Raw genomic sequence first — 26,756 nt, 5'->3', positions numbered from 1 at the left:
TGGCCATGGACCCTACCTCCTCTTCACTGCTTTTAATTTGACATTTGTCACACCATAATTATTTTTTTTTTCCTCCTACTAGACTTCTTAAAGACAGGGATTATGTTTTCTAGGGCTCTGTATGCCTAGCAAATAGCATAGCCTGGACACAGTAGGGGCTCAGTGAACTTTTAACAAACTTAATGTACTTCTTATCTAATTATACCTTTCTGAATCTTATGGCATTTTAAGCATTTCATTGGCAAGGATGTCTGAATTTAAATTTAATGAACTGTCATTTTATTATTTGAGAATGCAATTAAAATCTCACAATTTAGGAAAAAAGAATACCTTAATCATTTACATTATAAATGACAGACTATTTAAAAAGACATGGGCCTTATTAATTTTAGATATAGTCTGTAACAATTAAGGCTAACAATGTGTTGGCTTGTAGTTGCCAGCTGTAAGAACATATGACTCACATATTAATTACCCCATGTGAATGACTGCTTTCAGCCTGAAGGGGCTTCGCAGTTTCTTCCCCTAACCAACGTTTATATAATGAGCGTTGCCTCTGGCTTTGTGCCACTTGACCTTTCGGTGGCATTTGGCAGTGTTTCTGTATCACAATTCTCTTCTGATTTCAGCAGCACTGAAGCATTTGGGATAAGAACTTGCCTTCCTGACCACTCCTGTTCAGTCTTTCCCACTAGTTCTTCTTCTAAATCTATAACCATTAACAGCACCTAAGACTGGTCTCAATCCTTTATTTTTTTCTCCTTTTATTCACTCCCTTTTGAAAAGCTCTCACGTATCTGGCTTTAACTGTCACCTTTATGCAAACTACTCTGAAAAGCAGCTCTAATCCTGCACCTTTCAATCCAGAGCTGCCACACACTTTCTGCTGTACACACCTTATCCTCCAGAGGTCTCAGGGGTGCATACAAAACCAAACTCATCATCTTGACTCTTCTAGACCCTTCTAAGACATCAACAACCCCAGTGGTAAAATAAACAAAATTAGCATTCCTTTCTTTCGTCTGACAGAACATCTTTCATGCAAGTGCGAGGAAGGTCAATTGGAAGGTAGGATTGATATTTCTATTTTAGCAATAATGAATTTACTTGAAAAAAATCTGGTAACCAAAACTGAGTTTCATGGCTTTATGCTACAATCTACCTTTGACGTTTTTAGTGTCAAGATTATAAAATAGAAAAAATTTCTAAGAAGGGTCTTTAGAGAGCAAAAGGTTAGTTTTCTACACATCTACACGTCTCCTCACCACACTGAAGGAGCTCATGAATACTGTATCAACACAGCAAAATTTAGCTAGACAGCGGTTATTACAAATTCTGGTAGTAATTATATGTTTAAGATTTTTATTTAGAGAGATTTTCTCCTTCTCCTCTCCTCCCAAATAGGAGCTATAAATGAGTTAGACCTTGCGTGTCTTGGCTTTGCTTTAGCTTGCTTCCTAATCACAGAATGCCTGTGTAAAGAAAGCTAAATTAAACTTTAAAGTTTCCTGTGTTTTTTGGTCATCTCCAAAAGTAGACATGGACAGAACACAGTTTAATAATCCATATCAGCATACCATTAGTGTAAGTAACTTCTGAGAACGTAAGGTAACTCCTCTTCTACTGAAAAAATAATAAGTAAGAAATGAAGACATCAGTTGAATGCTTAATCCCCTTAGGCTAAACTAAATCAACTTTTCACACTTTTGTTAGCTGGCTTGAAATCTCTTTAAAATGCCTTTTCACTGACAGCAGTAGGGATCCCAAAGCAGCCTCTAAAATGGATCCCAGTGATACCTGACTCTGGATATTCATGCCCTTGGATTGAACCTCATGCTTTGCTTCTGAGAGAGAATACGGTAAAAGTTACAGGATGCTACTTTTGAGGTCAGGCTGGTATGACTTCCATCTTGCCTGTGTGTTCTCTCTGCCCTTGCTCTGGGAGTTGCAAGCTGCCATGTTGTGAGCTGCCCTACGGAGAGGCCCATGTGGCAAAGAACTGATGTCTCCAGCCAACAGTCAGGGAGTAAGCTTGGAAGTGGATCTTCTGAAGCCTGCCAACAGCCATGAGAGTGGGATTAGAAAAAGCTACTCCCCCGGCTGAGCCTTGAGATGCGGCCCTGGCTGACACCTTGACTGCAGCCTGTGAGCTGCTGAGCCAGAAGACTCAGCTAAGCTGTACCTGGATTCCTGACCTACAGGAACTGTGGTAATAAATGTTTGCTGTTTGAAACTGCTAAGTCTGGAGTGATTTGTGATACAGCAATGGATAACGAATACAGAGCCACTCGCTGCTAACTGCCTCAGTAAATATGCTTCTTCCTATTTTCCCTTTCCTTCCTGCCTGCCTTTTGTGCATCTCAATTGATACAGCATATAGCTCTCTCATTCTAGCCTAGGCCAGGCCTTTTTTTCCACCTGAAACTCTCCGAATATCCCCAATCCACATCTCTCAGTATCCAATTTGTCCGGCATTATCATTTGAGCCAGTGGGGAAGAGAAGTTTTCATCAGTGGTGGCATTTGATATGCTTCTCATTATCCTCTCTGCTGTCTCCCTCTCTGCAGAACTACTCATCAGTGAAATTAAAACATTTGTTCACTTCATTGCTCAACAGTGATGCTAGGGTGACCATCTGGGAAGAGAACCACGGGAGGGCTGACGAAGGGCCAGGAGAGGGTGGTTAGCTGCCTGCACGGCCCTGCTCTCTCTGCTTTTTCTTTCAGAACCTACTGGGAATCTACACCAATGACAGCACTATAACAGTTACTCCATCAGGCCCCTAAAGCTGCCTAGGGATCCACAATGGAATAAGCAAGCCCTTAGCTGCAACAGTTTCTCTGCCTAAACAGAAGGGTGTCACATATAAGGATAACCAGGGATTCACCAATTACTATCATGTAACACAACTCCAAAAGCTGAACCAAAGCAGAGTTCTGTTGAAAGAGCTAAGTTCTTTAACCATACATTTGGAACTAACTCTTGACTCTCAGGGTTAAAGGTACTTCAACAAATTCATGTTAATGCATGGTCATAGAAGTAATCAAGTACTCTACCTATGAGTGAAATATAGGTAAATATATTTCAAGAGGAGACCATTTCTTTTCCCTCTATAGATGAAAAACCATTTAATCTTTCCCTTAACTCAAGCCTTTTAACTGAGTTTACCTATTTACCCCAATTGTTTGCCTACTACCTTCAGATCTGCTTGAGTGACACTATATTCCTGTTCACTTGGGCCTCCCTTGACTGCTGAGGGCCGGGTGATGGCAATAATGATAGAGACTACAATCGCTCAGCATCATCCCGGACACCGTCGCATCTACCTTCCCCCTCACGCCAGGCCTGGGCAGCGTTACCACTACTACTTTAGATGAGCTTCAGGGAGGTTAAGTAACTTGCCTAAGGTCACAGGTCTAGTAAGTAGAGTAGCTGGATGAAACACTGTTCATTCCATAGGCCTGGCATCCCTTTCACCTAGCTCTACCTCCCAGATTTAAGTATAATCAAATCTATTTACACTGGATTCTATTAGACTTAGCGGAGTCAATAACACTTTTGAACACTGGGTAGTATGTAGACAATCTGTATCAATTTTCTTGGTTTCAATGAATATAAAGATTGGTGCACAGTAGATGCTCAATAAATGTTTAACTGAATGAAATTCCCTTGCCATAAAACCATTAGCTCTTCTATCTATGGCTACGTATCTTAGGCTTAATAATTAACAGAAAGAAGACTTGGAAAAACAACTTATTTCACCTTTCATAGGCCCGTAAAATGAATCTCCTTAATTCCCTCTCAAGAGGGCAACACAACCTTGTCAGTGAACAGAGCCCTCAAAACACAGACGTGCACTACTTGACAAACCTCCAAAGTAGCGACACAGCTGAAAACATCAGATTCACATAGGAGAAGAGACTCGTTTGCCTTTGAAATAAAGTTGAAGGAGAAAAAAATGCTACTAGGTCTTCAGCTTTGGGAGTCTTTGTAGATTGTTAGGTGAAGAGTGGATCAAAAGTCGCAGAAATCCAATAGTAGACAGTCATCTCCTTATTTTAGTCGCAGACCCACTTTGCTGTCTTCACAATTAATTAAAAGCAGAGACACAGCTAGGAATAAAGAAGGAAGACAATTCCAGCCTTCATCTTTCTCCTGTGCTGGATGCTTCATGCCACTGAACATCAGACTCCAAGTTCTTCAGCTTTTGGACTCCTGGAGTTACACCAGTGGTTTGCCAAGGGTGCTCTGGCCTTTAGCAAAAGACTGAAGGCTGAACTGTCAGCTTCCCTACTTTTGAGGTTTTGGGACTCGGACTGACCCACCACTGGCTTTCTTGCTCCTCAGTGTGCAAACGACCTATCATAGGACTTTACCTTGTGACTGTGTGCCACTTACCACGCCTCTGACCACTTTCTGTTGAACTGCACCCTAAGTTAGAGCAGCTGCTGCCATTTCTGTCACCATGAGGGCAAGCCTTTCTGAGAGTGGAGGTCACAAAGAGGAAGCATTGCTGAGAGATGGGGAGAAAGAACCCAGGTCCTGATGATGGCGTTGCCATACCTGTAGCCAGCCATGGCCAGAGCTCTCTCTCTTTCAGACTATGAAGTCACAGAAGCCAACAAGTTCACTTTTTGCATAAGCCAGTTTGGACCAGTATATTGCACACAGAAGGCACTCAAAGGAATCCCAGAAGCCCAGCAATGGAAAGAGCCTCACAATTCAGCTGGCTTGGTGTTCCTTGTGGTACGTGAATGTGTTTATAATGTCCTCACTGACATTCCCACGTCTACCCCAACTTAGTTGTTTTAGTATCAACATGGTGCCTCCCAGGCAATGTGGTGTCCTGGATGAGAACCAGATCTCTGATGCCTCCATGCTTCTGAGCACTGCCTGGTCTACAGGGACCCTGGGTGGTGTCTAAATCCCCAGTGAAATTCTCTGAGCCTCACAGTCCCAATGGGGCTTGTCTGTCACTGAGTTGCAAGCCATGCTCAGTCCCTGGGGATGCTGAGTGCCATCAGTAGACATGTGATGCCGGCTAAATAAAAACAATTTTCAGCCTCCGGAAAGTATCCCAGGCACTCACAAAGTCATCCACTGTGTCTCACTGTAGCAAGTCTTGTTAGCTCCATGCTGTTCTCCATCTATAGCGCCTCTGCTGCCTGCAGGTCAGGAGGCAGACGCATGTCAGGAAACACAGAGGAGAGAATTGGAAAATGTCAGTGCCAGCAGGGGCTCCAGGGAGCATCCTGTCCAATCCCTACCTTGCCTTTATCTGTTTGTTTTTACCCATGTGAAAACCTGCACAGAGAGGCAAAACAACTTGCCTGAAGCCACACAAAAAATAAGTGGCAGTGTCAAAACTTGTTAGTGCTAATGTCCGGAAGAGTTAAATAAATGTTTCCTAAAATGTTAAAAAAAAAAAAAAAAAAAGGCCAGGCACGGTGGCTCACATCTGTAATCCCAGCACTTTGGGAGGCCAAGGCGGGTGGATTGCCTAAGGTCAGGAGTTCGAGACCAACCTGACCAATATGGTGAAACCCTGCCTCTACTAGAAATATAAAAATAAGCCAGGTGTGGTAGTGTATGCCTGTAATCCCAGCTACTCGGGAGGCTGAGGCAGGAGAATTGCTTGAACTCGGGAGGTGGAGGTTGCAGTGAGCTGAGATTGCACTACTGCACTCCAGCCTGGGCGACAAAACAAGATTCTGTCTCAAAAACAAAAACAAAAAAACCCTAGCATAAAAACTGAAAAAAAGTTTGAGTCTAGCTCTAAATAAAAGTTTTACTCAGCGCAGCCAGAGGTCAGAAGTGACCTCTTGGGTCACCACCTGCTTTTCTAATGGATAAAGGATATTACACTGATATAAAGATAGACAGAAGACATGTTCCCATCCTAGCACCCAAGAGATTTCTCCTTAATAAGTTTTGGCTTTGGTTTCCCACAATTCAAGTAGCCCAGCTTTCTCTAATGTTGCTGCAATCACTGCTCAGGGAATGGCTTTGCCACCTTTCATCATTGATTTCAGGAAATAAAATAATCAGGACATTGGTTCATGGTGCCCTCCTTAAACTCAATCCTGCCCACTTGCACACTCCACAGCTGTGTTTCAGAAAAGGAGTGACACATCCAGTAGACTATTTTTAATGTTAAGCTGTTCCCAAGTTATGATGATTAACTAAACAACAACCAATCACAGGACACCACTCAAAGCTCTTGGGGAGCTAAAAATGTATAAACAGAAAAACAAAATACCCCAAACAAACTTCAAAATTGTACAGAAATGTAAAACAATGTTGTTCCAAGTGAACAGCTCTTAAATGGACTCACTGCTGGAGCCTGATGGTGAAATCTGTAACTTGGTGACTTCTGCGCATACCTCCTCCAAAATAATCACTCATGTGGCAGGATTTCTCTGCTGTCAAGATACTCTCTAAGGACAGGGATCAAGTCTTATTGAAGTTTCTTTGCCTAGCAGCTCAGTCTGGCACATATCAGTTGGTCAGTAAACATCGGCTAAATCAAAGGGTAAGCAAATGAGGAAAACGGGTATTCAGTGGCCTCTCATGCCACTGAAAGGTGGCAGCACAGACATTATGACACCTACCATCACACACTAAGAGTTCTGTCAGCCATTCACTTCTCTAGCTACGCTTTTCAAAATGTAGTCTGCAGATTCCAAAACAGCAACCCATAGGGAGCCTGTTAAAGATGTAGATTCCCAAGTTCCACCACAACCTAAGAATCAGACACTGTGGAAACGAGTTCTGGAGGTAAACATTTTAACAAGCACCTCAGATGATTTTTCCATACATAGCTAGAGACTGATTGCTTCATAGCAATCAGACACCACCCCTGCGGTACAGGAAGCTACTTCCTCTACTGACTGTTCTAGAAACTGATTGCTTCAGACTAGACACTGCCCTTGCAGTTTAGGAAGCTACTTCCACGTGGATGGTGGTACCTATCTGAAAGCATGCCTTACAAATTAAGCTTAAGTAACAGCAAACCATCTCATGTGTCAGAGAAAATGGCCGCGGCACCAGGTTATTATAAGGCATTCAGTGAAAAGGGGGTTTCAAGGTCTCTTAGGTGTAAAAATACTGAGTTAATGTATAAACAAACAATAGCAGTTGTTACCTACTGAGCTCCTACTGAGTGCCTGGCATTTTACATGAGTTTTATATAAAGAATCTTAATTCACAATGACTCCATGATATAGGTGATAGCATCCCCATTTTACAAATGAGGACACTGAGGCTTATAAAGATGAAGCTGCCTAAGTTCACAATGCTAGTAAATGGTAGCGCTGGATAAATGAATTGTATAGCAACACAATGGGGCACGATTCAGCAATAAGAAGGAATGAATGCACAACAGCATGGGCATACTTCCCTGTAGAGTTCACAGAAAAAGGAAAAAGGAAAAAAAAAACATGGATGAATCTCAAGATACTTACGCTGAATGAAAGCCAGACAAAAAATACATAACCATATGACTTCATTTATATAATACTCTAGAAAATACAAACTTATGTACAGTGACAGAAAGCAGACCAGAGGTTACCCAGGCCATGGGTAAGTGGAAGTGGCAGGAGGGAAGGAGAGAAAGGGAGTACACAGGGACACAAAGAAACTTTTGGGGGTAATGGAGATGTTTACCATCTTGACTGTGGTGATGGTTTCAGGGCTAATACCAAAACTGATCACACTGTACACCATAATATGTACAGATTACTGCATGTCATTCATAGCTCAATAAGGCTGTCTGAAAGAAAGTATGAGTGAGTGAGAGAGAGAGAGAAAGAGAGAGAGAGAGAAGCGGAAGCCCAAGTACAAAGCAGCATCTCCCCAACTCCCGATTTAACCTTATGTTCTTAAAGTATCTTTTCCCTTTTCTCCTTTCTGAAGTTCAAAGATTTATTATGGACTGTAACAGAATCAGTTTTAAAAACAGCTATCAAGTGATTTGCAGAGCTCCTGCTCTGACCTCTAAAACTGAGGAAGAAGTAACATAAGCCTATAATGATCACCAACAGTAAATCAGTGTTCTTTTAAAGTACTATTAATGATATTGCCATCAAAAGATTAGAACAATAAATGGAAAAAAAGAAAGACATGTTGGACAGATCTGTGTACAACAGACGGATTTCTTGATCACCTGTTATATGCCACATACTTTTAGGTACCAATGTTAAAAAAAAGCGTAAGACACAGTTGGAATAAGTATGGAGGTTGCTATAATGCCACCATTAAAGGTGACATTAATAACTTGAGTATTGCTGACCTAAGGAATAATGTTACTCCTCTGTAGCCAAAGTTAAGTGGAAAGGAAGCCTCAAGAGAAAATGAAGAGGTGTGTCTAGAAGCTATCGAGGTAACAAGCTAATGACAAAAATGATAGATTGAACAGTTACGAGAATGTGCAAACGCAAAAATAAAAAACCATAATGTCCTTCAGCATAATCAGTACAAAGAGTACCAAGGATTTATGACTTGAAACCTCCCAAAGAGAGTCATCAGGGTTAGCCCAGCCTTGTAAATAGCCTGTCTCCCAAGAAAACAATGTATAACCAACTGTCAATTAACACAGCTAAAATAAATACTAGACCTTGAATTTGTTTTTTAAAAAAAGTAACTTGCTATGAATCAGGAAAACATTTAATTATTAGAAGGCATGTATTACTTGGATTAATACAAAATTGCCTACAGCATCATGGGAGGACCTACTACCCCCTACCAATAAGAGGAGCAAGCCTGCTGGGGCAGTGCCCTCTCACTCTGCCAGCAGCCTCTAAGTATGGGAACGTACGGCTGGGAGGAAGAGGAAATAAATAGAGTTCTAAATTGGTTGTGGAGTCAAATTCTGCAGGGTTAGGTGTGAAGAATCAGGTATTGAGGGATCAAACACGTGGGAACACATCTCAACTGAGTTACTTAAAAAAAGAGGTCAGCTAAGAAAGCATGATGGCCATCTGGCAGTTTTCTGTCAGGCAATTCCTAAACACTTACACATATATGCATCACTTTTACCCTGTTGGGAGGCAGTATAACTCAGTGTGGAAGAGAACAGCTCTAAAGTCAGAATGCTGAGGTTTGAATTCTGGCTCAGGGTCATATGAGCTCTGTGACCTTTGCCAAATTACACCACCTCTTTGAGACCATTTTCTCATCCATAAAACAGGACTTAACAATAATACCCACACTGATGATGTTTGTGAAAATTAAAGGTGATAACACGTACGCCAAGCTTAATACAGGAAGTCGTGAATAAATGTTTACCATTACTGTTTTTATGTCTGAAAATGCCCACTATTACTCCTAAATATTGGATGCATTTTATCAATAATTTGTAAGTTTATACAGAGTCCTTTTTCATTCATGTTTTGAGTATCTGTTGTTTTGTTTACATTTTAATTAAGTCTCAGGTTTGGAGTTGTGCATGGCTACCTTCTTAATTTTATCTGTGATTACTCTGGAGGAAATGGTATGATCAGTTAAGTATCCTGGATCAAAGCTGGTTAGAAGCTGGGATTCTCCTGGTGATCAAAATGTAACTTCGTTTTGAAAGTATCTTGACTACTACTTTTGCAAGACTGTCCTTTAGGAAATAAATGTCAAAAAAAATTAAAAGTTTCAAAACACTGAAACCCTTGGCTATTTCTGCCCCATATGGAAAGTTAGTAAGGTCTCCTGAGAACACTAAACTAGCCAAAAAGTATAAAACTCAGAGGTACCTACCTCCTTCTGTGGACCTTTAATTTCTGAACATACTTCTAGTTTTTTTAAAACATCTTGGGTAACCATGAGTGCATCTGAGAAGATACCTTCATTTTCTAGAAGAAAATTCAGCTGGTAGTGTTGCCTTTCACATGCTAAATGTAGAACAAAATAAAACAAATCAGAAATTCATTGCTTGAAGTAAATTTTCACAAATTTAAGCTGTCTGAGCACCTTCAGGTCACATACTGCAATTCTCTCTAGCACATTAGTTAGGAATGACAGACATCTCTCACAGCTTTCTCCTTTGTGCTGTCCTCAGTCTGGTTAAAATAACAGATAATCAGTTGGAGGCTGGGCACAGTGGCTCACACCTGTAATCCCAGCCCTTTGGGAGCCGAGGCAGATGGATCATGAGGTCAGGAGTTTAAGACCAGCCTAGCCAATATGGTGAAACCCCATCTCTACTAAAAATACAAAAAATTTGTCGGGTATGGTGGTGCACGCCTGTAATCTCAGCTGCTTGGGAGGCTGAGGCAGGAGAATAGCTTGAACCCAGGAGGCAGAGGTTGCAGTGAGCTGAGATCAAACCACTGCACTCCAGCCTGGGTGACAGAGCGTGACTCCATCGAGAGAAAACAACAACAAAAACCCAGATAATTATAGAAATGGCACATCACTATTCCAATACTGCTTTTCTGCTCTGCAGTTCATCTTTGGACTTTCAATGTTCAAAAACACAGACATTTTTAAAGGAAGAATTTCCCAGCACAATACTGCACTGAATTCTGGTTTTCTACCTAACAGTGATCTTTGATAAATTTATCAGTGAAACAAAACTGATAAAGATCACTGAATCTGGTAACTGAAAACAGAAGGATGGATTATAAAGCAGTGAATGTCACCTGGTTCTGTGTTTGTCTCCTTTGCCTCACTAGAGGTTTGCACAGCCGAGGAGGGGGAACAAACTTCAGCTGTATTAGGAGTCTCCACTGGGGTTTCTGCATTCCTCTGGCTCTCCTGGGCTGTGGGAGAATTCACACTCATCTCTTGTGAAACTGCATGGACTGCTTCCTCAGTCTCAGCTTTCACAGAGCCCCCTGGAGTGGCAGAAACCTCTGGGGAAGAATTAGGCTCTCCAGCACCTTCAGATGAAAGAGTTTCCACTTGAGGCTTCTCTGGTTCCTTCTTGAACATCTCTGAGGATGGCGTGGAGACATCCCTTACCACCTGACCCTGAACAGAGCAGTTTACAAGGCTGGTCAGAAGGTTTTTGCAGCTAACAGCCACATCGAACATCTGCAGACTGTCTGCTAAGGAGATGATTTTGGAGAAGTTGTGCTTGCCCACAGGTAGTTTGCCCGTGTACATCATTTCTAACAAGAGGGCAAACTCCTCAGGGCTCACCACAGATGCATCGATGGAGATGGTATCCGTGTTATCCAGCAGGGTTTTGAACAGGAGGCTGGCAGCAGCCAGGACAAGTTTGTGAGCCCTGAAGTAAATGGTACCAATGGAGATGGTGCAGTCACAGAACTGCTGCTCCTTGCACAGAGTGTAGAGCTGCTGCAGCAGCTGCCGGCTGTAGTTGGGGAGCTCCATCGTGCCAACTCTGCCCCAAGAACTCCTCTTCCTCTCTTCTCCTACAGTCTGCTTTGGGAGGACAGGCCCTAGAGAAACCCACAAAATATCAGGTTAAAACTTCACAAGCACATAGGAAAGGCCTTGAATGAAATGCTAAATGAACAGAAAGGCATTTTGCTCATTCATTCAACTAATGTTGCTTAATGGGAAGAGACAGTATGCCAGGTATACTACATCAATAACGATCATTATCACTATGTGTTTAAATATCTGAAAGGGACTGTGCATAATGCTTCGTATGGACGATCTCATTTGAGCCTCACAATGACTCAGGGGAAAAGATATTATTCCCTCCCCATTTTACAGATGAGACTGGAGCTTTAAAGGACTAAGAGAATTCCCCTAAGGAAAAACAGCCATCTCATTGACTTCAAAGCTGTACCATTCCTGCTGTATACCATTCCTGCTCCCAAGGAGCTCTCAGCCACCTAGGAGATAAACACGTAGACGGAGACTTATAATACAGTGTCCTTGGCCTTTTCAGTCTAGCCCTAACAATGGACAGAGATCATCATTTTCTTCCTCTGAAAATGCATTTGTCACCTGGTTCTCTTACTCACTCACTAGCCACTCCTTCCCAGACTCCTTGGGTGGCTCCTCTGCACCACTGCAGCCTCTAAAGCTTGGAGTGCTCCAGAACCCAGTCAGCCCACTTCTTACCTTCCCTCTCTTCTGATTCCATAGCTTAGAAATATCGTCTAAATGCTGACAGCTTTCAGATTTACATCTCTGGCTCAGCCTTTTCCTCTGAACTCTTGATGTAGACCTCCAACTACCTACTCAACATCTCCAGTTGGAAGCCTGCTTCCTGAAATGTAACATAACCAAAACTCTCCCGCCACCTTCCCCACTTCGCAGCAATTCTGTCCTAGTTCTTCTTCCAGTTCTTCTAGACTAAAACCAAGTCAACCTGGACTTTTGTTTTTTTCTCATACTGTATATCCAATCCTTTATAAATCCTGTTGGCTCTACCTTCAAAGTATATTCAAAATCCAATCACCAATTTCCTTCACTGGCTCCACTTTGGTCAGTCTAAGCTGCCCTCATCTCTTACCTGGATTACTGCAGCAACCTCCTCATTAGTCTGCATACCTCCATCCTGCCCTACTGCTACAGAGCAATCTACTTAACGCATGGCCAGATCTTGCTGCTGCTTTGCACAAAAAGCCTTAAATGGCTTCCAGTCTTAAAGTTCTTACAATGGCATAGCAAGCCTTTCATCATGATCTGGCTGCCATAGGCTCCTAAGCTCATCTTCTACCACTCTTCCCCTCACCCATTCTGCTCTGAGCACTCCACCTTCCTTGCTGACCTTGGAATACACTAAGCATGCTCTGCATTCTCTGCCTCAGGGCAGAGCATGCTGAGTATATCTGTGCCCAGCTGGCTGGCTCATTTCTTCTACCAGCTCTCTGCTCAGAGGCCATGTTAGCAGTAAGGCCTTCCCTGACCATGTTCTTTCAACACAACCTCCCCTCCAACCTCAGAACATCCTGCTCCTTAGTCGGCTTTGTTTTTCTTCATAGCACATATCACCTACTGACATGCTATATTTTCATGTTATTATCTATCTTCGTCCACTAGAATGTAAGCTCCATCAGGGTAGGAATTTAATTTTCTCAGCTGCCGTATCCCAGTGCTTAAAATTCTGCTTAACACAAATACTGTTGAATTAGTTGGTGGAATGAATAACTAACTAAAAGGAAACATAATGATGGATTTGTACAAAGAAACACAGTTTGGGGGGTAGGGGAGTCCAGGAGTTAGACTCAACCTTTGAGGGAAGAACAGCTGACCTGTGTCTTAAAAAGATATGGAGGCACAGATGAGGTAAAAAAGAATGGGAGAAAGAGGCAGTCCTGGCAGGCACGCCTGCATGAGGCACGCAGATAAGAAAGCATAGGATTAGGAGCTGAGATTATTACTGGAACCTAAGGCAGGGAATCGGAGTGTGAAGAGACGAATCTGGAGAGGCAGGCAGGGGTGTTGGCCACGGAGGGATATATAGGCCTTGCTTATGAACTTGGATTTTATCCTAAAAGCAATGAGCAGCCATTGAGGGGTTTGAAGGGCTTTAAGCAGCAAAGTCATGTGGTCAGATATGCATATTAAATGTATCACCTAAGTCACATGTGTACAGAATGTGAGGGGATAATGCTGGAGACTGCTCTGCTGTTGCAGGAGATCAGGAGAAAATCAATGAGGGCTTCAAGCAGGAGAACTGGTAATAGGAGAGAGCCAAAAAGCACTGAGAAAGCACAGCTGTCATGATTTAGGGACTGGAGGGATGTGAAGAAAGGAGGGAAACAATTCCCAGGTTCCTGGCTTAGTGAGTGGGTGGATGATAAGATGATCCAGATAATACAAGAACAGACAGTTTAGGGGAAGAGACATCCAGTTCAGTTTTGGGTTTGAGGAGCTTATCTTTGAGGATCTTTGAGGAAATTATATAATCTCACTTACATAAAGAAAAAAGTACACTAAGAAAAGGGCAGAAAGGCATTCAAAAAAAAAAACCAGTCACTGCCTTTGTTAGAGGATTATGGATTATTCTCTTTCCATCTCACCTTTTCTACATTTGCTGACACTGAAATTGACAGGTAAAAATAGAAATAAAAATATTTCAGAGTTCCAGTTTCCATTCTGGCATGTCAGGAGCTTAGAAGTCACCACGTCCTAAAAGTAAACATAGCTGAACAAACTGAGAAATCAACAACTCTTCTTTAATTCATCAGAGAAGAAAGGTCACAGGGCAAATCACTGTCCCTAAAATGAGAGACAAACAGGCAGACACAGAGAATCACAACTTAATGATCAAAAACACAGGCCAGGTGCAGGGGCTCACGCCTATAATCTAAGCACTTTGGGAGGCCAAGGTGGGTGGATCACTTGAGGTTTGAGACCAGCCCGGTCAACATGGCAAAACCTTGTCTCTACTAAGAATACACAGATTAGCTGGGCATGGTGGCAGGTGCCTGGAATCCCAGAATCCCAACTACTCAGGAGGCTGAGGCAGGAGAATCACTTGAACCTGAGAGGCGGAGGCTGCAGTGAGCCCAGATCACACCAATGCACTCCAGCCTGAGTTACGGAGGGAGATTTTGTCTCAACAAAACAAAAACAATATATGAGCAAAAGCCTCTGTAGGGACAAATGCCAGGTTAAGAAAACCTGAACTGTAATTAATGAATTGCTGGAGGATCAGTGTGTACAACTCTGAGAGTTAAAAATTCTGGGGGCACTCAGTCATAAGGCCCCCCAACACTTCTGTGAGCTTTACCTCCTAGAGCTCCATCAAGTTCTCACAATGAATACTGAAGAGAAATCCCCTCTTGCTTCTAACAGTGGGAGAGGGAAAAGGAGCCATTTTGAAATCTGCCAAAGCACTCTCTTTTCAACAAGGTTGGCCTTCAAGAAAACTATTTTACAAGAGCCTAACTAGCTACAGTTTTATCAGAGCCTAACCTACCTGGAGAAAAACAAATACCCAATTCCAGCTCCCTCCAGCCATTCTGTACCATCTAAGGAGCAAAAAAGCCTGAGAGTTCTTGGGAAGTTCACAGCCAGGGGCCCAAGCTCACCAAAAGATTGAGACCTAATCCCAGGACTACAGAAAGCTCCTCCTCCCCTACACCCTACTACATCACTAAAGGCCTAGCTATAGCAGTTCCTTTCTCGCAGTACATCATGTCCACCTTTCAACAAAAAATTACAAGGCATACTAAAAGGCAAATAAACAAACAAAACCAGAAAACAGTTTGGAGAGACAGAGAAAACTTCAACACCAGACTCAGATATAGCAGGAATGTCCCAATTAGCACACCAGGAATTTTTTTAGACTATGATTAAATAGCCAGGGGCTTTAATGGAAAAAGTACAAAACATGTAAGAATAGTTGGATAATGTAAGCAGAGAAATGGAAATTCTAAGAAAGAATCAAAAAGAAATGCTAAAGATAAAAAACACCATAACAGGAATGAAGACTGCCTTTGATGAGATCATTAGCAGACTGGACACGACTGAGCAAAGAATCTCTTAGCTTGAAGATGTAACAACAGAAACTTCCAAAACTAAAAAGCAAAGGAAAAAAAGATTAAAAAAACAGAACAGAATATTTAACAGTGGGAAGACTAGAAAAGGAATAACTAATGCAAAATGGGAACACCAGAAGGGGAAGAGAGAAGGGCAGCAATATTTGATGCAATAATGCGTGAGAATTTCCCCAAATTAATGACAGACACATCACAGACCCAGGAAGCGCAGAGGACGTTAAGCCTAGGCATATAGTTTTCAAATGTCAGAAAATCAAACATGGCCATGGTAACAAAAAAAAAATAGACAATACAATTTATTAATATCAGCATCACTGTACACCCAATGAACATTAAAAATATAAGTCCACAAATACAACCTAAATAAAATGATCCAATTCCTTGAACAATGCAATCTGTCAAAACTCACACATGCAGCAATAGACTATCTGAATAGGTCTATATTAAAGACGGCGAATCAATAATAACCTCCCCAAAGTGGAGGCAACAGGCCGACATGTATTCACTACTGAGTTCTACCAAACATTTAAGGGAAGAAATTATACCAATTGTCTACAAACTCTTCCAGAAGATAGAAACAGAGGAAATATTTCACAACTCATTATTTGAGGCCAACATTAACCTACTACCAAACCACACAGAGACATTACAAGAAAAGAAAACCACAGACCAGTATCTCTCATGAAGATAAATGCAAAAATCCTCAACAAAATATTAGCAACTTGACTCTAACAATGCCTAAAGAGAATTATACATCATGGCCAAATGGGATTTCTCACAGGTATGCAAGGCTGGTTCAACATTCAAAATCAATTAATGTAATCTGTCGCATCAACAGGCTAAAGAAGAAAAGTCACATGAACAAGTCAATAGAAAGATGCAGAAAAAGCACCTGGCAGAAATCCAAGGCCCATTCATGATAAAAACTCCAGCAAACTAGAAATAGAGGGAAACTTCCTCAACTTCATAAAGAACGTCTATAAAAAACATACAGCTAACATTATTCATAATGGTAAGAAACTCAAAGTCTTCCCACTGGGATTATAAGCAGGGCTGGGATGTCTCACCCCACCATTGATCTTAAACCTAGCTAATGCAACAAGACAAGAAAAGGAAACAAAAGGTATACTGATGGGGAAGAAAGTTAAAACTTTGCAGACTGCAAGACTGTCTTTACAGCAAATTAGAAATGACACAAAACCTCCTGGAACTAATAAGAGATTATAGCAAAGTTGTAAGACATAAGGCTAATATACAAAAGTCAACTGTTTTCCTATATACCAGCAATAAGGTAGAATTTGAAATTAAAAACACTTTACCATTTATACTAACACCCCAAAAAGTGAAATACTTAGGTATAAATCTAACAAAATATGTACAAGATCTATATGAAGAAAATAACAAAACTCTGATGAAAGCTATCAAAGAACTAAAAAAAATGGAGAGATATCCCATGTTCTTAGATAGAAAGATTCAATATTTTCAGAGACTTAGATCTTCCTTCACGACCCAGAATAGCCACTTAGTATTGACTAAAGTTGGAGAACTGCTACTGACTTCAACATTTACTATTTTAAAGCTATAATAATCAAGACAATGTGATATTGGTGAAAAAAGACAGATCAGAGGAACAGAATAGAAAGCCCAGAAACAGACCCACATAAATATAGTCAATTCATCTTTGACAAAGGAGCAAAGGCACTAAAATGAAGCAAAGAGTATCTTTTCAACAAACGATGCTGGAACCAACTGGACATTCACTACAAGAAAATGAATCTAGACATAGACCTTACACCCTTCACAAAAATTAACTTAAAATACATCAGAGAACTATATGTAAAATGCAAAACTATAAACTCTTAGAGGTTAACATAGGAGAAAACTTAGTTGACTTTGGGTATGGCAGTCTTTTTAGATACAACACCAAAGGTACAATCTATGACAGAAATAATTGGTAAGCTGGACTTCATGAAAAATGAAAAACTTTTGCTCCGTGAAAGAAAATGTTAAGAGAATGAAAAGACAAGCCACAGACTGGGAGTAAATATTTGCAAAAGACACATCTGATAAAGGACTATTATCCAAAATACACAAAGAACTCTTAAAACTCAACAATAAGAAAACAAACAACCCAATTAAAAAATAGCAAAGGACCTGAACAGACATCTCATCAAAGAGGATATGCAGATGGAAAATAAGCATATAAAAAAGATGTTGCACATGATATGTCTTTAGAGAATTGCAAATTAAAACAAGAATACTATCACACAACTATCAGAATGACCAAAATCCAAAACACTGGCAATATCAAATGCTGACAAGGATGTAGAGAAACAGGAACTTTCATTCATTGCTGGTGGGAATGCAAAATAGTACATTCTACATATTAACAATTTCCTAAATATATTCTTGCCACATGATCCAGCGATCACATTCCTTGGGATTTACCCAAAGGAGTTGAAGACTTATGGCCACACAAAAGCCTGCACATAATGCTTATAAAGCAGTTTTATTTATTATTGCCAAAATTTGGAAGCAACCAAGAAGTAGATCTAATAAATAAACTGTGGTACATCCGGATAGTGGACTATTATTCAGTGCCAAAAAGATATGAGATATAAAGCCATTAAAAGACAGGGAGGAAACTTAAATGCATATTACTAAGTAAAATAAGTCAATCTGAAAATGCTCCATACTTTATAATTCCAAATGTAAGACGTTCTAGAAAAGGTAAACATATAGATGGTAAAAAAGACCAGTGATCGCCAGGGGTTAGAGAGGAAGGGATGAATAAGCAAAGCACAGAGGATTTCTAGTGCAGTGAAATTATTCTTCATGAATCTACAATGGTGAATATAACTCATTATACATTTGTCAAAACCCACAGAATGCACAACACCAACAGTGAACCCTAATGTAAACTATGGACTCCGGGTAAGAATGATGTGTCGATACAGGTTCATCAGTGATGAGAAATGTTCACAAGGTCAGGAAATCAAGACCATCCTGGCCAAATGGGTGAAACCATGTCTCTACTAAAAATACAAAAAAATTAGCTGGGCATGGTGACCCACGCCTTTAAGTCCCAGCTACTCGGGAGGCTAAGGCAAGAGCATTGCTTGAACCCTGGAGGTGGAGACTGCAGCAAGCCAAGATCGCACCACTGCACTGCAGCCTGGGTGACAGTGCGAGACCGTCTCAATAAAAAAAAAAAGAAAGAAAGAAAGAAATGTACCACTGTGGTGTGAAAAATGGGTGCTGGGAGAGTTTGTGCATGAGTGGGGAATGGGAGTGGGGAGGGATCTACAAACTCCCGTAATTTCTGCTTAATTGTGCATGTGCCTTAAACTGCTCTAAAAAATAGTTGATTAATTAAAATAAAAAGTTCTGAAATATATACAAATTTTTCCATTCTAACTACCCCAAGCCCTGTCTATATACCATGTATCTTATATTGTTGGGTATTCATGAATTCATATGATTTTTTTCGGCTTGTTCAAAGAGAATCTTCGAGAATATGTACCCCTACTTTTTGAATACAGTCTGTTTTAATCTGTATTATAAAAATGCACATATATTTTTAAACAAATGAGGAAACAGTCGTAGGAGGTAACTGACTTTCTATAATAGCAGTAGCTCGAACAGGGGACTGGAATTTGTATCTCTTGGTGCTTTATGGAAAGGGGGAAAAATTCCAAAAGAAAAAAATTTTTTAAATTTCAAATTAATTTATTTTAATATTTGAGAAAAAATCTGAACAAGAATTCAAGTTGCAAATAATAAAAGGCCATAAACGGGTACTGATGAGGTTTTTCTAAGAAACAAATCATATCAATGTAATGTGATTTTTTTTTTTTTTTTGGTAAGACAAGACATAAATCTTATGGATTACGGTAAACCAAAAGACTTACCTGGACATACATTAGATCTTTTTAAACACCTCTTTTTTTTTTTTTTTAATTGCATTTTAGGTTTTGGGGTACATGTGAAGAACATGCAAGATAGTTGCATAGGTACACACATGGCAGTGTGATTTGCTGCCTTCCTCCCCTTCAGCTATATCTGGCATTTCTCCCCATGCTATCTCTCCCCAACTCCCCACCCCCTACTGTCCCTCCCCTATTCCCCCCAACAGATCCCAGTGTGTAGTGCTCCCTTCCCTGTGTCCCTGTGTTCTCATTGTTCAACACCTGCCTATGTGAGAACATGCGGTATTTCATTTTCTGTTCTTGTGTCAGTTTGCTGAGAATGATGTTCTCCAGGTTCATCCATGTCCCTATAAAGGACACGAACTCATAGTTTTTGATTGCTGCATAATATTCCATGGTGTGTATGTGCCACATTTTCCCTGTCCAGTCTATCATCGATGGGCATTTGGGTTGATTTTGTCTTTGCTATTGTAAACAGTGCTGCAATGAACATTCATGTGCATGTGTCCTTATAGTAGAACGATTTATAATCCTTTGGATATATACCCAGTAATGGGATTGCTGGGTCAAATGGAATTTCTATTTCTAGGTCCTTGAGGAATCGCCATACTGTCTTCCACAATGGTTGAACTAATTTACACTCCCACCAGCAGTATTAAAGTGTTCCTATTTCTCCACATCCTCTCCAGCATCTGTTGTCTCCAGATTTTTTAATGATCACCAGTGATGATGAGCATTGTTTCATATGTTTGTTGGCCTCATGTATGTCTTCTTTTGTAAAGTGTCTGTTCATATCCTTTGACCACTTTTGAACGGGCTTGTTTTTTTCTTATAAATCTGTTTTAGTTCTTTGTAAATTCTGGATATCAGCCCTTTGTCAGATGGGTAAACTGCAAACATTTTTTCCCATTCTGTTGGTTGCCGATTCACTCTAATGACTGTTTCTTTTGCCATGCAGAAGCTGTGGAGTTTGATTAGGTCCCATTTATCTATTTTGGCTTTTGTTGCCAATGCTTTTGGTGTTTTTGTCATGAAGTCCTTGCCTACCCCTATGTGCTGAATGGTTTTGCCTAGATTTTCTTCTAGGGTTTTTATGGTGTTAGGTCTTATGTTTAAGTCTTTAAACCACCTGGAGTTAATTTTAGTGTAAGGTGTCAGGAAGGGGTCCAGTTTTTGCTTTCTGCACATGGCTAGCCAGTTTTCCCAACACCATTTATTAAACAGGGAATCCTTTCCCCATTGCTTATTTTTGTCAGGTTTATCAAAGATTGTATGGTTGTAGATATGTTGTGTTGCCTCCAATGCCTCTGTTTTGTTCCATTGGTCTATATCTCTGTTTTGTTACCAGTACCATGCTGTTTTGATTACTGTAGCCTTGTAGTATAGTTTGAAGTCTGGTAGTGTGATGCCTCCCACTGTGTTCTTTTTACTTAGAATTGACTTGGCTATGCGGGCTCTCTTTTGGTTCCATATGAAGTTTAAGGTGTTTTTTTCCAGTTCTGTGAAGGTCATTGGTAGCTTGATGGGGATAGCGTTGAATCTGTAAATTACTTTGGGCAGTATGGCCATTTTCACAATATTAATTCTTCCTAACCATGAACATGGAATGTTTCTCCACCTGTTTGTGTCCTCTCTTATTTTGTTGAGCAGTGGTTTGTAGTTCTCCTTGAAGAGGTCCTTTACATTCCTTGTGAGTTGTATTCCTAGGTATTTTATTCTCTTTGTAGCAATTGTGAATGGCAGTTCATTCTTGATTTGGCTCTCTTTAAGTCTGTTATTGGTGTATAGGAATGCTTGTGATTTTTGCACAGTGATTTTGTATCCTGAGACTTTGCTGAAGTTGCTTATCAGTTTCAGGAGATTTTGGGCTGAGACGATGGGGTCTTCTAGATATACTATCATGTTGTCTGCAAATAGAGATAATTTGGCTTCCTCCTTTCCTATTTGAATACCCTTTATTTCTTTTTCTTGCCTAATTTCTCTGGCTAACACTTCTTTCTTATTAGCAAGAAACAAGTGTCTGGGATTATATTTTCAGGATACACTCAAACTTAAAAGGTTGCTTTTAAATTTCTGGGGAGGGTACCCACAACAGATTAAAGAAGAAGAAGATCCACCCAAGATTCAGAGGGAGATATTTAGAGCATCGTGTGGTCAGAGCTATTTAATATTTTTGTGAACAACTGAATTAGAAGAGAGAAAGGAAAACTTCAGCAGAATGAGCAAATGTGCAAAGTTAAAAAGAAAATTGAACCCAATTATCTGGCTTACCAATATATAGATACTAAAAAGATGGTTACGAGCTTGAGCAATAAAAGGGAAATGGAAACAGTTAAGGCCTAAAACATCCAAGGGTGGTCCATGTCTACATAATGAATCTAAGCTGGCAATGTCAGAAATTGAAAATTTACTGAGATTAATGCAGTAATAATTTTAAAACAGACGTTTGGCAAAATGGCACACTGAGCTGAAGTAAATGGATGTTTTTCTCCCACTACAAACACACCGAAATGCTGGATAAAACATAACAAAAATGCTTTTAAAATACATAGGCTTGACAAAAAATTAAAGAAAAGAAATCCCTAGGTACCTGAAATGAAAGAAACATCAAAATCAAAGCTAGAACAGTAAGTGGGAATTGAGACCATGGTGGCCCACAGGGGTTTCAAACTCCTGTACAGGCCCTAAGCTGGGAGGAGGAAGCATTAATGCTCACGTGGAGACTGAAAATGTAGTTTCAGGCAGGTAGAAGATGGGGAGTTAGCACTGAGACCCTTGCATAAAGCCCAGAGCCTCAAACATCTATCCTTCCTCGATATGCAGTCTGAAAAATTTCTGCTCACTGGCTCAGAGAAACAGCAATAAAAGTTACTATCTAGACCTTCAGCAGGAGAAAAGGTAAAATGCATGCTTATGCCATACAGAGGTATAGCATCCAAACTTACACTCTGTATCATATAGGAATCTCAAGTCAAGAAATTAACATAAAAACTGGTCTCTAGCATGCAGCAGAAAAAATACAGGGACTCACACAGAGAAAAACATAGAAAAGAAGTTCTAAATTACCAACCATATGAGGAAGACTTGGACGTGAAAAGTAAATCTATAAAAGCTAACAGTAGAAAATGTCAGAGAGGACCTTTGAAACAGGTAGGCAAAGCCGGGCGTGGTGGCTCACACCTGTAATCCCAGCACTTTGGGAGGCTAAGGTGGGCAGATCACCTGACGTCAGGAGTTCGAGACCAGCCTGACCAACATGCAGAAACTCCAACTCTACTAAAAATATAAAATCAGCCAGGCGTGGTGGCACATGCCTGTGATCCCAGCTACTCAGCAGGCTAAGGCAGGAGAATCGCTTGAACCCAGGAAGCAGAAGTTGTGGTGAGCCGATATCATGCACTCCAGCCTGGGTAACAGAGCAAGACTCTGTCTCAAAAAAAAAAAAAAAAAAAAAAGAAACAGGTAGGCAAAGACTTCTAAAACAATTTATTCTCTTAAAAACGAGAGTAAATTTGACTATACAGGTATTAAAGATTTCTGTCAAAGGATACTAGAGACAGACAAATGACAGAAATGGCAGATATCTGCAAAGTTTAAAGGCAAAGAGGAATTGATATCTAGAGTATATAAGAAATTCCTGGCTGGGTGCAGTGGCTCATGCCTGTAATCCCAGCACTTTGGGAGGCCGAGGCGGGTGGATCACCTGAGCTCGGGAGTTTGAGACCAGCCTGGCCAACATGGTGAAGCCCCGTCTCCGCTAAAAATACATTAGCCAAATGTGGTGGTGTGCATCTGTAATCCGAGCTACTGAGGAGGCTGAGGCAGGAGAATCACTTGAATCTGGGAGGCAGAAGTTACAGTGAGCTGACGCCTTAGCAAGACTCCATCTCAAAAAAGAAAAAAGAAATTCCTACAAATCTTAGGGGAAAAAAATTGAACTACAAGACAAAAAAAAAAAAAAAAACAGGCAAATTGGCTAACAAGTAGTAATGGTAGTTGTTATAATAGGAATAGCAGCTAACATTTATATGCTGTCTCTTACAATCAGAGGTGCTTTATATGCTTTACATACATTAACACATTCTATTCTATGAATACCTGATAAGGTAGATACTGTTACTGTAGTCTTACTCATAGGGAGACTAAGGCCCAGAGAGGATGAATAATTTCTCCAAGGCCTCACAATAACATGCAGTAGAACCTGGATCTGAATCAAATCGATATAGCTGTTCCAGAAAGGCAGTCTGGTAATATTTGGTGAGATATGTTGTGCATATATGCCTTGCGACCCAGGTCATTCTCCTGCGTACGTATCCTAGAAAAATTCTCAGATAGGTCTGTAGGAAGTGTGGTCAGGAAGATTACTGGAACATGGTTTGTGGTAGAAGGGAAATGAGAGGCAGTTTAGATGTCTACCACTAAAAGATTGTCTAAGTAAATGTGCAGGATATATAATATGGAATACAGTGCACTAGTCAAGAGAAACAACTTGCTATTCAGACAGAAACATGAATAGATCTTAAATACCCAGGATTGAATGAAAAAATAAGAAACAGGACGAGATCTAGAGCATAATGCCATGTATGTAAGTTACAAACACATAAATCAAAATAATATATGAGATATGGTTACACGTGCAGTCAAAGACATTTTATGAAATAGAGTGGGTAGCTACAGAGGGAGAGGGGAATGGGAATAGGATTTGGAAATGAGGTAGCAAAACAAAACAAGAGAGGCCCTGTTTAGACAGATAAATGCTAGAGGGCCACAGAAGAGGTTCCCTGAACCTTCCTAAAAAGGCAAAAAATAAAAAGTCACATGACGAAATGAACCATGTAACTTCACTGTGAAGAAAAGTCATTAGATGCAGAAAAGAAGAGAAACAACATCTCAAATAACTGAAAACTAAAAATTAAAGATTACTATGAAAATGTTATAAATTAATTGTGCTTCATTTTAATAAACAGACAAAATGAAAGGAAGTCATAATGAAAGAACAAAATAGTATGAAAAAAAGAATAGGCTGATGTGTAAAAGAACCAAAAGAACTTATAGGACTACAAAATTAAGTCACTGAAATCCATCAATAGATGAATGGATGAATTGATTAGACATAGCTAAAGAAAAAATGTGTGATTAGGAAGAAAAGTCTGAGAAGATTGCTTAGAAGATTGTAGTTAAAAAGATAGAAAATATGAAAAAGAGGTTAAGGGACACGGAATACAAATAAGAGAGCCAAATGTGCATCTAATAGGTGTTCCAGCTGGAGACAATGGAGAACATGTGGGAGAAGTAATTTGAAGACATGTGTGGGTTCCAGAATTAAAGAAAGATGAGTTTTAAGAACAAAAGCTTCAAAATACCAACACAGAAAAAGAAATTTAAGCAAATCACGAGAAACACATCACTCACAAAAGAATGACAACTAGACTGATACAGACTTCTCATTAATAACAATAAATGTAAAAAGAAAATGGAGCAACAGTTTTCAAATATTAAGGAAAATGCCAATCAACCAAGTATCTGTATGATAAACTATCAGGTCAGGCTGATTTTTTAAATAAACATAAAAGACTCAGAGACTGTCACTGAAAGAGTTACTACAGGAAGAAAACTGAACCAGAAAGAAGAGATAAGTGTGTAAGAAAAAAATAGCAAGCAGCAAGCAAAAGAATTATTAAACATCATATCCACTATATCCAATAAAATCACATCCATTAAAATCAGAAAGACTGATAACCATATGTTGGTGAGAATGCTGAGTGACCAGAACTCTCATATACTGTTGGTGGAAGTATAAAATGGTACACCTACCTGAAGAACTGATTGACAATTTCTTATAATGAAGACTGAACTATTATACATGCAAAAACGTAGATAAATCTTAAAAAATATGTTATGTCAAAAAGCAAGAAACAAAAGAGTACACACTGTATGATCCAATTTATAGAAAGTAGAAATACAGGCAAAACTAACCTACCATAAAAAAATCAGACAGTGGTTCTAGAGGTAATGTGAGCAGGAAAAAAATCAAATGTAAAGAGATAGCAAGGAACTTTCTGGGAGAATGGGAATATTCTACATCTTATTTTGGGTTGCAGTTACAAGAGTAGGTATTTGTCAAAACTCTTCAACTAGAACACTTAAGATTGTTGTAATGTATGTTAATTATATCTCAATTTAAAAATTATTTAATATGTTAATATATCTAAAATGCACCAGCTTTTAAAAATGAGTATGGAAAGGGGACAGTAAAAACAAAATAGAAAATGATAATCACAGTAGCTGCCACACATTGAGGGCTTACTATGTGCCAGGCTCTGTGTACATTCACTCATTTAATCCTTTCAACAACCATTTGAAGTGGGTACTCATCACCTCCACTTTATAGGCAAGAAAATTAAGGCACAGAGAGGTTACATAACTTACCCAGGGCCACACACCTAGTATGTGGCAGAGTGGAGTTCAAAATCAGGCAGTCTGGCACGGAGTTCTGTACTGTTAAACACGGTAATCCACTGTCTCTCTGAAATTAAAACTCCGTAACACAAAAGGGGAGGGAGACTAAAGTCAGGGTGTTCTAAGAGTCAAGGATGACAAAGTAACACCTATAGCCTTTGTTAAGTAAACTATGTATATTCATGTGCAAGGAAATAAGGGAATAGAAGCTGAGTATTTACAAACAAGAGGTATAAAAGATAATAAAGAAAATGTGATTAATCCAGTAGTAGGTGGGAAAGGGGAAGAGTAAGAAAAGTATGGTAAACAGAAAACAAATTAAGATGGCCAGGCGCTGTGGTTCATACCTCTAATCCCAGCATTTTGAGAGGCCGAGGTGGGAGGATCACTTGAGATCAGGAGTTTTAAACCAGCCTGGCCAACATGAAACCCCATCTCTACTAAAAATACTAAAATTAGCTGGGCATAGTGGCAGGCACCTGTAATCTCAGCTTGGAAGGCTGAGGCAGGAGAATCACTTGAACCTGGGAGGCAGAGGTGACAGTGCACTCCAGGCTCTGTCGACAGAGCAAGACTCCGTACCCCCGCAAAAAAGAAAAAACAAGATAGTAGAAAAAGTCCAAATATACTAGTCATCACAATAAAGAAACATTAAACTCTCTTGTTAAAAGGCAGAGATCCTCTGATTATATTTCTTAAAAGCCAGCTCTATGTTGCTTATTAGTGTGTGGTTGTGTTTATACTTAAAACAGTGCCCAGCATATAGTAAGCAATGCCTAGCATATAGTAAGCACTGCGTTAGCTCTTATTATTGGTACTGAGAGAGGCTATGAAATCATCCTCATTAAGTATTTATTTGTAAATAAATAATTAAACTAGAATCTTTACATACCACGTTCAGGAACACAAGTCTGTTATTAAATAAATATATATAATCATGAGGAATACA

General features: G+C 40.0%; 1 protein-coding gene across 2 annotated transcripts in view; it reads right to left on the bottom strand.

The window, feature by feature from the left end:
• The window catches only part of ZBTB40 (zinc finger and BTB domain containing 40), an 82,944-nt gene that overhangs the window by 29,713 nt on the left and 26,475 nt on the right, over window positions 1-26,756 (bottom strand). For both annotated transcript variants that reach the window (XM_002750405.5, XM_009000597.4), the window contains exons 2-3: window positions 10,629-11,393; window positions 9,745-9,878 (exon numbers count right to left, since the gene is read on the bottom strand). In XM_002750405.5, the coding sequence (XP_002750451.3) occupies window positions 9,745-9,878; window positions 10,629-11,325 (831 nt within the window). In that variant the 5' untranslated portion in view covers window positions 11,326-11,393. The remainder of the gene's footprint in view (window positions 1-9,744; window positions 9,879-10,628; window positions 11,394-26,756) is intronic.

This window comes from Callithrix jacchus, chromosome 7, assembly GCF_049354715.1.
Source record: "Callithrix jacchus isolate 240 chromosome 7, calJac240_pri, whole genome shotgun sequence".
Taxonomy (NCBI): domain Eukaryota; kingdom Metazoa; phylum Chordata; class Mammalia; order Primates; family Cebidae; genus Callithrix; species Callithrix jacchus.
Note: the sequence above shows the minus strand (reverse complement) of the source record. Positions and strands in the feature narration are given on the sequence as shown.